The sequence below is a fragment of the Notolepis coatsorum genome (genome assembly GCF_963971535.1).
Source record: "Notolepis coatsorum genome assembly, chromosome: 2".
In the NCBI taxonomy this organism is placed as follows: domain Eukaryota; kingdom Metazoa; phylum Chordata; class Actinopteri; order Aulopiformes; family Paralepididae; genus Notolepis; species Notolepis coatsorum.
Genome location: NC_140166.1, coordinates 116,489,940 through 116,505,464, shown reverse-complemented (window position 1 = coordinate 116,505,464; position 15,525 = coordinate 116,489,940). Strand labels below are relative to the sequence as shown.

Genomic DNA, 15,525 nt, shown 5'->3' with positions numbered 1-15,525 from the left:
CTCTCGGCAGATCTCCGAGGTGGTAACGGGACCGAGAGGGAGAGAGGGAGCGGGTTAGCTCAGAGTACAGTTGGGAACAGAGCAGGTGACAGGGGAGGTGACTTGTACCAAAAAACAGAGTAATCCAAGTGACTGAATCTTCGGTGTATATACACACTGTGAGTAACGTCCCAAACACAAATCCAAGTGATAGAAATCTTCTGTGCAAATAAACACTGTGAGCGAAGTCCCAAATACAAATCCAAGTGATTATATCTTCGGTGTGTGAACACACAGTGAGCGATGTTAAGGCCAAATATTATCCCAATGAACAATCCAAAAAAGCTGAACGCTGGGTGAGTGACTGTCTGACAAAAAGCAGGATATCTTCAGTGTCATTTAAACACACGAAAACGAATAGGATGAAAGACAGTCATAAAAACTCACCCAGGCGCTGTGCGTAAAGAGAGTAGGATCAAAACGGGGCGAGCGCGTCGCCACGGGAAACGGGTGTCCAAGCGGAATACTTCTTGAATATCCTGGAGGCAAAGCACAGGGAAAAACAGCAGGCAAGGCAGGAACGGCGAATGCTACTGAAATATCAAAACGATCCAACAAAACTTGAATGGGGAAACGGGGTATAAATAATAAGGGAATGCTTAATTGACAAGCTGTGACAGCTGAGGGATGTGATTGACAAGCGTGTGGTTGGGGGAGCACCAATCAACGGCGTCTATGGGAAGAAGCGTGTGAATAGGGGAATGCAATTGATTAACAGAAAAACAAAAGGAACAGAGCGAGTAGGCTTAAAGGAACAGAGCGAGTAAGTGAGCAATGGACAAAAACCTCACAGTACCCCCCCCTCCACGGGAGCCACCCGGCGACCAGGCCGACCCGGCTCGTCAGGATGGGCACGATGGAAGTCAGTGATCAAGCCGGGATCCACGATGAGCTGCCGGGAGACCCAGCTCCGCTTCTCAGGGCCGTAACCCTCCCAGTCCACCAGGTACTGGAACCCCCGACCCCGCCGTCGAACGCCCATCAACCGACAGACCTGCCACTGGGGGTGACCATCCACCATCACGGGAGGCGGAGGATCAGGAGCTGGAGGCATCAGGGGACTGAGGGAGACGGGCTTAACCCGGGAGACATGGAACACGGGGTGAATGTGCATGGACGCAGGAAGTTTCAGACGCAGGGCCGCCGGACTGAGTACCTTCAGGACCTCGAAAGGTCCGACGAAACGGGGGTTGAGCTTCTTGGCCGAGGACCGAAGCGGGAGGTCCTTTGCGGAGAGCCACACCCTCTGCCCAGGGTGGTAAGTCGGCGCAGGAACCCGGCGCCGGTCGGCCCCACGACAGACGCGCTCAGATGTCCGGAGCAGCGCGGTCCTGGTGATCTCCCAAACCCGTCGGCAGCGGTCGAGGTGGACCTGCACGGAGGGAACTGCCACTTCCGCCTCCTGTGCGGGGAAAAGAGGGGGTTGGTAGCCCAAGGAAACCTCAAATGGTGAGAGGCCGGTGGCGGAACTGACCATTGAATTGATGGAGTACTCAACCCAGGGAGGGAAACGGCTCCAGGATGCCGGTCGCTCGGCTGCCACACACCGAAGAGCAGACTCCACGCTCTGGTTCATCCTCTCCGTCTGTCCGTTAGTCTGGGGATGATAACCAGAGGAAAGACTGACCGTCGCCCCCAACCCCTTGCAAAAGGCCCGCCATACCTGGGAGGTGAACTGGGGCCCCCGGTCAGAGACGATGTCCTGGGGAAACCCATGAAGGCGGAACACGTGGTGAGTCAGGAGGTCCGCCGTCTCGGCCGCCGAGGGAAGCTTGGAAAGGGCCACGAGGTGAACCCCCTTGCTGAATCGATCCACAACGGTCAGAAGGCAAGTGTTCCCCTGGGAGGAGGGAAGACCTGTGACGAAGTCTAGCGCCACATGTGACCATGGACGGCTCGGAACGGGAAGTGGCTGTAAAAGCCCGGAGGGTGCCTGGTGCGAGGCCTTGCTGCGGGCACAGACCGTGGAGGCCAATACGAACTCCTTGACGTCGTTCCGCATGGTGGGCCACCAGAAACGACGAGCCAGGAAGGAGAACGTGCGATGGACGCCCGGGTGGCAGGCGAACCGGCTGGTATGGCCCCATAGCAGCACCCGGGACCGGACAGAGTCGGGGACGAAGAGACGATGAATCGGAACGTTGCTTGGAGCACGCTGGAAGCGTAGGGCACGTCTAACCACCCCCTCGATGCCCAAGGTGATGGCTCCAACCACCCTGGCCTCCGGGAGGATGGGAGTCGGGTCCTCAGAGGGTGGAGCCCCCTTGGAGTGTAACCGGGACAGGGAGTCGGCCTTCGTGTTGCGGGAACCGGGACGGAAGGTCAGCGAGAAGTCGAACCGACTGAGGAAACTGGCCCATCTCGCCTGCCGACCGTTGAGGCGCCTGGAAGCACGGATGAACGTCAGGTTCTTGTGGTCCGTCCAGATGGTAAAAGGCTCCTCGGCCCCCTCTAGCCAATGACGCCACTCCTCCAACGCAGCCACGACCGCCAGCAGCTCCCGATTGCCGGTGTCGTAGTTCCTCTCGGCAGGGAGGAACCGACGCGAGTAGAAGGCGCAAGGATGTACCTTCTGGTCCGTAAGCGAACGTTGGGATAAGACAGCGCCCAGTCCAGTCTCCGAGGCATCCACCTCAACAATGAACTGTCTCTTGGGGTCTGGGTGGAGCAGGATAGGGGCGGAAGTGAACCTCTTCTTGAGGGAGCGGAACGCAGCACATGCCGCTGGGGACCAGTCGAACGGCAGAGCGGGAGAGGTCAGTCTGGTAAGTGGCTCCGCCACCTGACTGTAGTTCCGGATGAACCTTCGGTAGAAGTTGGCGAACCCGAGGAAACTCTGTAACTCCTTCCGAGTGGTGGGTTCAGGCCAATCCTCCACAGCTTGGATCTTGCGAGGATCCGCTCGGGTCAAGCCCTTCTCAACGATGAAGCCCAGGTAGTCAACGGAGTCGGAGTGGAAACGGCACTTCTCCGCCTTGACGAAGAGCCGATTGTGGAGGAGGCGCTCCAGCACACGGCGGACATGCTGGATGTGTTCCTCGAGGGTCCTGGAGAAGATGAGGATGTCGTCCAGGTACACCACCACGAACACCTCCAGCATGTCACGAAGGACATCGTTCATGAGTGCCTGGAATACCGCCGGGGCGTTGGTGAGGCCGAACGGCATCACCAGGTACTCGTAGTGACCCCTGGGGGTCTTGAAGGCGGTCTTCCATTCATCGCCTTCACGGATACGGACAAGATGGTAGGCACTCCGGAGGTCCAGCTTGGTAAAGACGGTAGCCTGGGTGAGTGGCTCGAAGGTGGAGTTCATGAGGGGTAGAGGGTACTTGTTCTTGATGGTGATCTCGTTGAGCTGGCGATAGTCGATGCAGGGTCGAAGGTCCCCATCCTTCTTACCAACAAAGAAGAAACCGGCCGCCACCGGGGAGGAGGAAGGCCGAATGAGTCCTGCTTCCAATGACTCAGAGATGTACTGATCCATCGCCTTCTTCTCCGGAACGGTCAGACTGTAAAGGCGGCTGCCGGGAAGGGGAGCCCCTTGGCGGAGGTCGATGGCGCAGTCGTAAGGGCGGTGAGGTGGAAGGGCCTGAGCCCTGGACTTACTAAAAAGTAAAAAACCCAGGACCACCGGGACAAGAGGGGATCGGGTGATAAGGAACTGGATTCTCTCAACGTGGTTCCCAGCGATGGTCAGCACGACTGGGCCGGTGCGTTGAGAGATGTCGGCCAGGTGTTGGTCCAACGCAAAGATCTCCAAGGGCCTCACAAGGTCCTCAAGTGGAATGTTGGCTCGGGTAGCAAACTCGAAGTCGAGGAAATTCTCGTCTGCCCCGGAGTCGATGAGGGCCTCCACCGTGGCTCGTTGGTCCCCCCAGGCCAGGGTGACGCTCATCAGATGGCCAGGTGGTGCGCGGCTCTGGGAATGGGAAAAACGGCTCACCAGGATTTCCCGGGGTCTCGGCGAGCCTGGTCTTTTGGCCGGGTGGGGCAGTTGGCAATTCGGTGTCCCTCCCTTCCGCAGTAGAGGCAGAGACCGGAACTGAGCCTTGCCTCACGTTCAGCCTGGCTCAGATGAGAGCGTCCCAGCTGCATGGGTTCCTCCTCGCGAACCGAACGGGAGGGTCCGCTACCACCAGTCGTGTTGAGGGCAGGGCGACCAGCAGTAACGTCATGAGTTCGGGGAATCCGGGGTACCTCAGGAGGTAACAGTCGGGTCCTCTCTCGCCTTCTCTCCTGGAGGCGTCCGTCGATGCGGATGACGAGGCTAAACAGGTCCTCGAGGGAGTCAGGCACCTCCCGGGTAGCGAGCTGGTCCCTGACTGCGTCACTGAGCCCCCTCAAGAAGGTTAGGCGAAGTGCAGGGTCGTTCCATCCACTCTCCACCGCCGCCAGTCGGAACTCCAGGACGTAGTCAGTTACCCCGCCGCTCCCCTGTCGGAAGGTACCCAACCGGGCTCCAGGGTCCAGGCCACGGGCTGGATGGTGGAACACCCTGCGGAGCTCAGCCACGAAGTCTGGATAGGAGAAAACAAAATCTGCATCCATTGCCCAGGAGGAAGTGACCCACTGGGCAGCACGGCCTGAAAGCAAGTTTGTCATATAGGCCACTTGGGCCCCTCTAGAAGTGAATCGACTTGGTTGATGACGGAAAACCAACTCACATTGCATGATGAATGTGGCACACTCCTCGGGATTGCCGTCGAACAGCCGTGGGACGGAGAGACGGGGTTCCTGAGGTGCGGGATCGGGAAACGTGGGAACTGCTGGGGCTGCGGGGAATGCTCCTGAAGGAAGTGAGGGAAGTAAAGCGTTAACGGTGTCGCTCAGCGAGTGAAGCTGAACGAGAATACCAGATTGTTGTCCTGCCAGGGCGGCCAGGGACCCCTGAATAGGCTGGACCTGTTCCCTGAGATCCTGCACCGCAGCCGCAGCCCTCTCTAGTTGGTGACTGTGATCCTTGGTCAACTCGATCTGATTAGCTAGTGCGGTTCTGACCCTCTCTGTGTCGGCTGGGGTCGTCATTTTGGTTGGATCGTAATGTTGTGGTTTGACACCGACCCCAAACACAACGACACAAGAGAGTAGATTCAGAGTTGCCAAAAACAAGGGCTTGTTTATTTACACTAAATAAACAGCATAGACTTGGTAGAGAACAGACAAAGACTGGGATACAAGCATAGATGAATGTTGCTGCTCTGCAGCTTCTCCCGGGATGGTTAGACTGGGGAAGCAGACGATGACGTCAGAGCCGCTCTGCAGACTTCTCTCGGCAGATCTCCGAGGTGGTAACGGGACCGAGAGGGAGAGAGGGAGCGGGTTAGCTCAGAGTACAGTTGGGAACAGAGCAGGTGACAGGGGAGGTGACTTGTACCAAAAAACAGAGTAATCCAAGTGACTGAATCTTCAGTGTATATACACACTGTGAGTAACGTCCCAAACACAAATCCAAGTGATAGAAATCTTCGGTGCAAATAAACACTGTGAGCGAAGTCCCAAATACAAATCCAAGTGATTATATCTTCGGTGTGTGAACACACAGTGAGCGATGTTAAGGCCAAATATTATCCCAATGAACAATCCAAAAAAGCTGAACGCTGGGTGAGTGACTGTCTGACAAAAAGCAGGATATCTTCAGTGTCATTTAAACACACGAAAACGAATAGGATGAAAGACAGTCATAAAAACTCACCCAGGCGCTGTGCGTAAAGAGAGTAGGATCAAAACGGGGCGAGCGCGTCGCCACGGGAAACGGGTGTCCAAGCGGAATACTTCTTGAATATCCTGGAGGCAAAGCACAGGGAAAAACAGCAGGCAAGGCAGGAACGGCGAATGCTACTGAAATATCAAAACGATCCAACAAAACTTGAATGGGGAAACGGGGTATAAATAATAAGGGAATGCTTAATTGACAAGCTGTGACAGCTGAGGGATGTGATTGACAAGCGTGTGGTTGGGGGAGCACCAATCAACGGCGTCTATGGGAAGAAGCGTGTGAATAGGGGAATGCAATTGATTAACAGAAAAACAAAAGGAACAGAGCGAGTAGGCTTAAAGGAACAGAGCGAGTAAGTGAGCAATGGACAAAAACCTCACAATATTACTACTGTATATCAGATTCAGATTCAGTTTTATTGTTGCATCTTGTCACATTTACATACAAAAAGAGCAAAAATTCTTGGGTGTTGCCCTCTCGACATAGTACAGCAGTAAATAAAATACACAATAGAATACATACGAAAGAAACACAATACAAACCAGCATAATAATGATTTAAGAAAAAGTGACAGTGCTGAGAGTGGTGATATAAAAAGGGCAACAGTAGAATAAAATATACTATTTTCTTTTTGATCCACTTCTCCTTCTTTTTCTGTTTTTCTCCCATCCCAATTTAGTTGTGCCAATTCCCCCCTCCCCTGTCTTGATCGTTGCTCGCATGTGCCCCCCACTGGTTGGTCGTAGGGAGGGTTGAAGAATCTATCGCATGTCCCCTCCGATACATGCAGAGTCAGCCAGCCACTTATTTTCACCTGCCAGCGCGGACTCTCATTGGCGAGGTGTAACGTGTGGGAGGCTCACACTACCCTCGACATCTCCTGTCCTTGCTGTGCAGGCGCCCTGACCGACCTGTAGGAGTCGCTGTTTACAACGACCAGATTACCACCCATCGACTCCCCTCCCGCTGACTGGCGGCCGGCCCAAGCCGGAGGCAGCGCTGACAGCCGGATTCGATACCGGTGTCTCACGCGTTGGTGATGAGCGCTTAGACCGCTGCGCCAACCAGCCGCCTAAAATTTACTATATTGTACTATATTACTATACTCCTACTAGCCTATACTGTAATATGCTATATTATCCTGTTATGCTAAACTGCAATACTATACTAAACTGTGCTATACTGTCTATTTATCTTTTCTTTGTACAACTTTTTGAAGCGAAATATATTTGTAGAACTATTTACATCATTCTGCAAAGAGTTCCATAGTTTGATACCTATAACTGAGGTGCACCTTTATTTTACCTTTTACCTTTGTTCCTCAGAACTGAAGTGCTTTTTTTTTTTTTTTTTTTTTTTTATTATTATTTTTTAAACAAACATATAAACAAACATGACAACACACGATAAGATATACAAGCATTAATTACAGTGCATATCCAATGAAATGACCATTTAGTCAAATGTCTTATACAGGATATACCCCTAATACCTGTTATCTAAAAACCTACACACATATGCTCTAGCTCGTACCCCCCCCCTCCCGGACCCCCCATTGGATAATCCAACCATTATAACTTGTTCCTAACCAGACACTACCATTATATGCTAGCTTTTATTCTCTCCACCACTTCTAACCACATAGTCATTTTGGATTCATTTAGACCCAAAATTCTTGCTGTAGATATTTCTTGATAAATCACATCGAGATATGTAAGAGTCCAGACATTCTGGCACATTTTTTCCGGTTGAAACCATCGTGATGCTGAAGTGCTTTTTTGTATCTATTTATGAACTGTGTAATGTTATTGCTCTGTTTCGTTTCACTTGTAGTCCATTCCATAAAGCTACCCCACAAACTGAAATGCACATGCTTTGACGACCAGCACGTCGCGCCGATTTATAGGCCAGAGGACAGAGGTTTGTCAACAAACCGATGTACTTTCTAACAGCTATATATATACTTTATAGTATTGCTATCTCTCCATTCTCATTGTCACTTGAGTGCATAAACCGTGCCTTCATAATGGCTTAAAGAAAATAAAAATGCATCGGTTGGTTGTCATTTTATAGCGCCGTGAATATAAGGTTTATCGCAGTTTTCGCCTAGTCTTTTTTCTGGGGAGCTAGATAATAGGCTAAAGGCTAGTCACGTTATATCAAACGCCATTTCTGCTGTATATATACGAATGAAATAAAACAAACTGCGTAGCATCCGGACTATTACAGAGCATCTATGGATGAAATGGGGGCGGCGGGCGACGCCGATTACTATTATTGATTAGCAATACAGTGTGCGTTCAATCAGCCATTTTCACTGATCGATCACGTTGCGTTTTAAAACAATGTCCAATCCAGCTGTAATTTGGGGGAATAGTATCCTACCGTCAGCCCATGTGATCGCCGGCAGCATTTCGTCAGTAGTCATCGGAATCTGGTAGATCGATATGTCCATTGGTTGATCATAAATCCCATTATTCCAGGCTGAAATCTGCGTTCGGTAACGGGATAAAAGATGGAGGGTGTTCGTTTGGAACCGAGGCTCATATGAAACGCCCACAGACAGTAAACATTTTTTTCTTTCAATCGCCCTCAATGATACTGCAGTGGAGCGATGGCGCCCCTAAGCGGATCTGGCCGGTATTGCATGTTTCGAAAATCAAATATGTGGGTAGGTCCTGCAAGTCAATCGCGGACGTTAATAGCGTTATTAATATGGAATAAAACAATAACAACTTGCCACGAGTTAACTCGTGGCTCTGGTCCACAACGCATGGCACCGAAACACGAGTTAACTCGTGGCTGGTCCCTATAGTGTTAAGACTGTTGTGGACAGTAGGATATTTTAAGTTAAGTTAAACTGCCCTCTCTGTCCATGAACATTATTTTTTAACACGAGTGCCTTGGCATCCTAAAATAGACCAGGTTACATTCCAATTTCCGATTTGACTCTGAAATTCATGTTATTTGATCTGAGGGGAGGGTAAAATAATCAATTGCCTTGCCCCGTTAATCAATACTGTTACAATCTCACTATCTGGTAGACTAGCAAACAAGCTCATTATTACAGTATAGTTGAGTGAGCTGGCGAGGTAACCAATCACTGAGCTGGACGATAGCTTTAGAGCTCATGTTAGCTCATTTGAGTTGAGTACCTACTTGAAGCTGAAGTGGTGCCTTGATTCTCTATGGCTACGTTCACACTGCAGGTTGTAGTGCTCAATTCTGATTTATTGCTCAGATCTGATTTATTTTGTTTGGCTGTTCAATTTTTTTTTTTTTTTACATGTGGCCAATATCAGATTCCAGTGTGAATTGGTCACTGACCCGCATGTGCAAATGAACAATAAAGAAGTTGAACGTAAACATTGTGACGTAAAAGTCACATGAAAGTCACATGCCTATTCAGACTGAGGTTGGGTTGCAACATAATGAAAGTGGCCCAACTCAGAATTGAAAAGATCATATTCCATGTGATTTGTGCTGTTCACATTGTCATGAAAAGATTTGGGCTACTATCGTCTGCAATCTGAACGTAGCTCAAAATATGGCCAGAGAATCACATATTTTTTTAAGAGTCCATATTCAGCTTCATCTGAGTTTTGGGGAATTCAGTAGGATTTATCTCTGCTGCGTTGCTTTCTGATCCACCCGTCTCCATCTCTTTGGTTGTATCCTCGCTGCTAATTTACAGACTGGCGCAAATCTACTGTGCTCTCAGATTTGTAAACCGTGCCATTGGATTATGACTCCATGCCCACCCAAGGGCAGAGGTTACAAATTCGAGGGCATGGTTTATAGATCCGAGGGCATGCTTTATAAACGTAGAGTACAGATTTATAAACGTAGAGTACAGATTTATAAACCGAGAGGACAGATTTATAAACCGAGAGGACAGATTTATAAACAGAGAGGACAGATTTATAAACAGAGAGGACATATTTATAAACCGAGAGTACAGATTTATAAACTGAGTACAGATTTATAAATCGAAAGTACAGATTTATAAACTGAGTACAGATTTATAAACCGAAAGTACAGATTTATAAACGTAGAGTACAGATTTATAAACCGAAAGTACAGATTTATAAACGTAGAGTACAGATTTATAAACGTAGAGTACAGATTTATAAACCGAAAGTACAGATTTATAAACATAGAGTACAGATTTATAAACGTAGAGTACAGATTTATAAACCGAGAGTACAGATTTATAAACCGAGAGGACAGATTTATAAACAGAGAGGACAGATTTATAAACAGAGAGGACATATTTATAAACCGAGAGTACAGATTTATAAACTGAGTACAGATTTATAAATCGAAAGTACAGATTTATAAACTGAGTACAGATTTATAAACCGAAAGTACAGATTTATAAACGTAGAGTACAGATTTATAAACCGAAAGTACAGATTTATAAACCGAGAGTACAGATTTATAAACCGAGAGGACAGATTTATAAACCGAGAGGACAGATTTATAAACCGAGAGTACAGATTTATAAACCGAGAGTACAGATTTATAAACCGAGAGTACAGATTTATAAACCGAGAGTACAGATTTATAAACCGAGAGGACAGATTTATAAACTGAGTACAGATTTATAAACCGAGAGGACAGATTTATAAACCAAGAGGACAGATTTATAAATCGAGAGTACATATTTATAAACCAAGAGGACAGATTTATAAACCGAGAGGACAGATTTATAAACCGAGAGTACAGATTTATAAACCGAGAGTACAGATTTATAAACCGAGAGGACAGATTTATAAACCGAGAGTACAGATTTATAAACCGAGAGGACAGATTTATAAACCGAGAGGACAGATTTATAAACCGAGAGGACAGATTTATAAACAGAGAGGACATATTTATAAACCGAGAGTACAGATTTATAAACTGAGTACAGATTTATAAATCGAAAGTACAGATTTATAAACTGAGTACAGATTTATAAACCGAAAGTACAGATTTATAAACGTAGAGTACAGATTTATAAACCGAAAGTACAGATTTATAAACGTAGAGTACAGATTTATAAACGTAGAGTACAGATTTATAAACCGAAAGTACAGATTTATAAACGTAGAGTACAGATTTATAAACGTAGAGTACAGATTTATAAACCGAGAGTACAGATTTATAAACCGAGAAGACAGATTTATAAACCGAGAGGACAGATTTATAAATCGAAAGTACAGATTTATAAACTGAGTACAGATTTATAAACCGAAAGTACAGATTTATAAACGTAGAGTACAGATTTATAAACCGAAAGTACAGATTTATAAACGTAGAGTACAGATTTATAAACCGAGAGGATAGATTTATAAATCGAGAGGACAGATTTATAAACCGAGAGGACAGATTTATAAACCGAGAGTACAGATTTATAAACCGAGAGTACAGATTTATAAACCGAGAGGACAGATTTATAAACCGAGAGTACAGATTTATAAACCGAGAGGACAGATTTATAAACCGAGAGGACAGATTTATAAACCGAAAGGACAGATTTCCGTTTAGGTTGAATTATTCCACCCTGTCATCCATCCAAGCATATTAATCTGCTTTCATCTTCCAGGATGCAATGTGTTATAATACAGTACACTAGTGTATTCGGCTCCTAGTTTCAGCTATCCCAAGTACTAGCCTTCCTTCCCAGCCCTTCCCAGAGACAGTCGCATTTCTCTCCTCTCCCCAGGCTCCTCAAGGCCGTTCCTACCGCCGCCTCTACTGCTCCATGGAGCCCGACGCTGCTATGCTCTGCTTCGTGCCGGTTGCCGGACTATACTCAAATCAACTCTAAATGGATCTAATCAGTGGATTGCATATTTTCTTCAAGAAGCAGAATAGGGCTAACCCTCTCTGCCTATTGGGACATCATAATCGGGCTACCAACTTGAAGACGTGGTCATTTTTGGATTATCGAAGCTTTTGGACTGCAATAAGAAGATTTTGGATCTGTTTACCGCGCACAGGACCTACCAAAATGAACAGATTAAGACACTTGGACAATTTGACTAATAATGCATTCAGTCATTTGGACGGAGTTGTTAAAACTCACTCCACTCAAATCAATAGAGTTATATTTCACTCTATTCAAATCAAATTTAAAGTGACGTGGCTGGGATAAATGTGCCAGTCAGTCAGCCAAAACAAATTCCTGGACCAAGGTCGAAACAGGGAGCTGCTGGAGTCGAAGGCCCTCTGGGAGATAAGAGTGGCAAGCGGCTTCCCCCACCCCCACTCCCTACCCAATCCCCCATCCCGCGTGTACGCCCGGCGCCACTCCCACGTGATGGTGACGGCAGCCGACTAGTACGAGCGCTGGAGGGGGGAGCCTAAATGACTGTCTCATCACCAAAGCCCGATACCCCCCCCCCCCGTCCCTGCCCCCTCCCGCTGGACAATCTTTCCACCCTCCCTCCCGCCACCTGGCGCAACGACACCCCGGTGTTGTCGCAGCCGACTATTGCATATGGTGTCTCAGGCATTCTGTAATCAACATGTGTCAACAAATGTACATGTCTGTTTGAATTTATGTTGTGCCGTTGTTACTGTAAAAATGTAATGATTGTGATATGTTGTTGTTAATGAGACGATGAGCTGTATGTGTGTGTCACTGGAATTTCCCCAAGGGGATCAATAAAGGAATATCTTATCTTGAATCAAAACTCAAAGCTTTTTGATACCTTTTGATGCCTTAAAACCATAGATATTAATACAAATAAATTAGTTTTGATACCCAGTCCTTTAGGATATAAAAAAGGATCAATTTAAAACACTTGCCATATTACACTGTAAATTGGATTAATTTTTTCTAAGATCACAGATACTATACACCACAGTGCTGAAAGCACAAGGTTAGCCATTTAGCTTCGATTGCACAGACTGAAAAGCATCCTCACTAAGCTTTTCACATTCCCAGCAGCCTAAGTCATATGTGGTTGTGGATGCTAGCCCAGAGCTGGTTCATATCTATACACATGTACATCTATTTTCTCTCATCTATGTAGTCTGTTCAGGGTATCTGTGGATATTACTTATTGAAACTTGCAGATACTGTCTGTTGGGTCATTGTTTGGTGTTAGATGTTCAATGTAAGTTTGATGTTCTCTCATGTTTCCTGGATTCCTTCTGTTATTCCTTTAGCTATTTTAGTATTTGTTTTGTCAGTCCTGTTTTTGGTTTGGTTGTCAACACATCAACATCCATTGAAGACTCCCATCCTGAGTTTACTCTGCAACTACCTCTGCCTTCTTCGTCCTGGGTTTGGGTCCTGCCTTATAGTTATACACCTGGCAGGACATAAACTCAGCTTCTCAACTTCCATAATCCATTATGTTTTTATTACCTCATAAGGTCAGGGCCCTGTTTCATGTACGTGGTTCAACTAAGTCGATCAACATGTCCATTATCCAGCTTCAGTTAACCCGATGTTCAAAGCCGGGATTTTCCTGTTTCACAAAGGAGGATTCAGTCTCGTTAACTCAAGCCAGACTTGAGAGTCAGGCTCAAGTCAGGCTAGATGCGCGCTCCCGTTTTAGGTGGAAAGCCAGCACGTATCGATGGCAGAGACCCTGATTCTCAACGGCATTGATTGATTAATTGATTTAAGACTTTATTGACAGATTGCAATAGGCTCAATCGCCTCGCCGACAAGTTAAATGCGTTATCTATAGGCTAATTCTAAGTCCCTCATTACCTCAATCAATCAGATTATATTTCTTTAAACTTGCCTGCTGGATTGAATAATCAAATGAGATCTTGCTAGCGAAAATAACTAGTTAACTGTTATACAGAATTACGAGACGGCTTTCTTGCCCATTGATTGATGTATAGTCAATATTTAACTTATCTCCAATGTGGTCCAACGGGTTGTTCTTTTGACTTCCACACGGACGACCCGGGTTCAAGACCGGGGTCCTTCTTTTTGCAATATAGGAATAATTCAATTTGGTGCACGTTGAGAGCTATATAAAGAATGACATCCTCAATGCATGTAGATTTATAATATTTTAACTTAAAACCAGGCTACTTTGGCGTATAATCATTAATATTATATTCAAAAAAATCATACTGGAAACACGGGGATTTGAACCCCGGTCGGTGGATTGGGAGGCTTGAGCACTACCGCTGGGCCACTGGGCCAGATGGGATAAATTCATTGTTTATACATTAATGAACGAGAGACCCGTGTTTAGAATATCCTTTGTTTTGAATGAAGTTTATCTCTTTATCCTCATTCATTAATGTGACGTCAACGGCTCATTCAATTTCTCAAATCCGTCAAACAGCGCATCTCATCAGACATCTTAATCCCAGTTACAATTAAAATAACCACATCATGTGTACATCGCACGAGCGAGCGCCACCGTCGCCACGGTATATATAACGTGCATTATTTAGGACAAAGTGAATTTAATATCAGCATTTTGGGTCTATTTTACATTTCAAAAGCCCCCTCTGGAAGAATGGAGCACAAAAACGTAATTCAGAATGGTATAATGCAGATCGTAGACTGTGGGAATAGTTTCAGGAAACGGGCTGTCACTTCTTTGCGGGGGCGTGGCGATAGTTCAGGCTAACTTGAACTTGAACTCTGCTTTCGAGCAGGCTCAAACTTTTGGATATGTTGTCATGGTGATTTGGGAAATCCACGTACATGAAATCGGAAAGTCAGGCTAACCCAGTTATCCAGCTAAAGTTATCCGGCTAACTCGGTTATCCCGGTACATGAAACGGGGCCCTGTTCTACCTCTTCAGCTTCTCTGGGTTCTGATGTTGGAAAGACTTGTTGCTGCTTCACACGTGTTCCTCTTCACAGCCTCTGACAAGTTAGCTTTAAAGGCACAATGAGTAGCATTTGACTAAAATACAATGTATCCTTAAAGGCACAATGAGTAGCATTTGACTAAAAAACAATGTATCCTTAAAGGCATAATGAGTAGCATTTTACTAAAAAACAATGTATCCTTAAAGGCATAATGAGTAGCATTTTACTAATAAAAACAATGTATACTCATATAAACCATAATCCCTCTCAATCATCACTTGTGAGCCACGAGAAGTGTGTGGTGGTGTGTTTGTCTGCAGATACCCCTCTCCTGGATTCTCTTATGTTGCTGTACTCTGGATGTTTCTGGGTGTCAAACTTTGGACAGCGGGTGCATGTTATGTAGCCTACACGTTATGTAAACGTTCTCTTTTTCGACCTAAAGTTGAACCCAAAATATGACAATATTTTTAGTGGTAGGTTTGTTATGATATTGCTGGATCTTGTGTGTGTGTGTGTGTGTGTGTGGTCGTGTGTGTGGTCGTGTGTTTGTGTGTAGGTGTGTGTGTGCGTGTGTGCCTGTCTTAATATGGTTGTTTCTGACTGTCGCCATCCTCCATGCATAATGAACCTGTAGACATCTTTCATCTGATCTATTTTAACTGTTTAAACTCTTCTGTTTTATCCCTCTTCTTCTTCTTCTTCTTCTTCTTCTTCTTCTTCTTCTTCTTCTTCTTCTTCTTCTTCTTCTTCTTCTTCTTCTTCTTCTTCTTCTTCTTCTTCTACTTCTTCTTCTTCTTCTTCTTCTTCTTCTTCTTCTTCTTCTTCTTCTTCTTCTTCTTCTTCTTCTTCTTCTTCTTCTTCTTCTTCTTCTTCTTCTTCTTCTTCTTCTTCTTCAGGAAGTTGAGCGTGAAATCTCCTTCCGGACAGAATGTGGACTGTACTACTCCTACTACAAACAGATGATACAGGCCCCGTCCATACA

General features: G+C 46.3%; 1 protein-coding gene across 1 annotated transcript in view; it reads left to right on the top strand.

Annotated features, from left to right (window-relative positions):
• Nucleotides 1-15,525, top strand: part of dpy19l3 (dpy-19 like C-mannosyltransferase 3) — a gene marked incomplete at both ends in the record, with an annotated part of 352,724 nt that overhangs the window by 15,020 nt on the left and 322,179 nt on the right. The window contains one exon of the mRNA XM_084308278.1: nucleotides 15,440-15,525. This exon is cut by the window's right edge and continues 5 nt beyond it. Coding sequence (XP_084164404.1) covers nucleotides 15,440-15,525 — 86 coding nt within the window. The remainder of the gene's footprint in view (nucleotides 1-15,439) is intronic.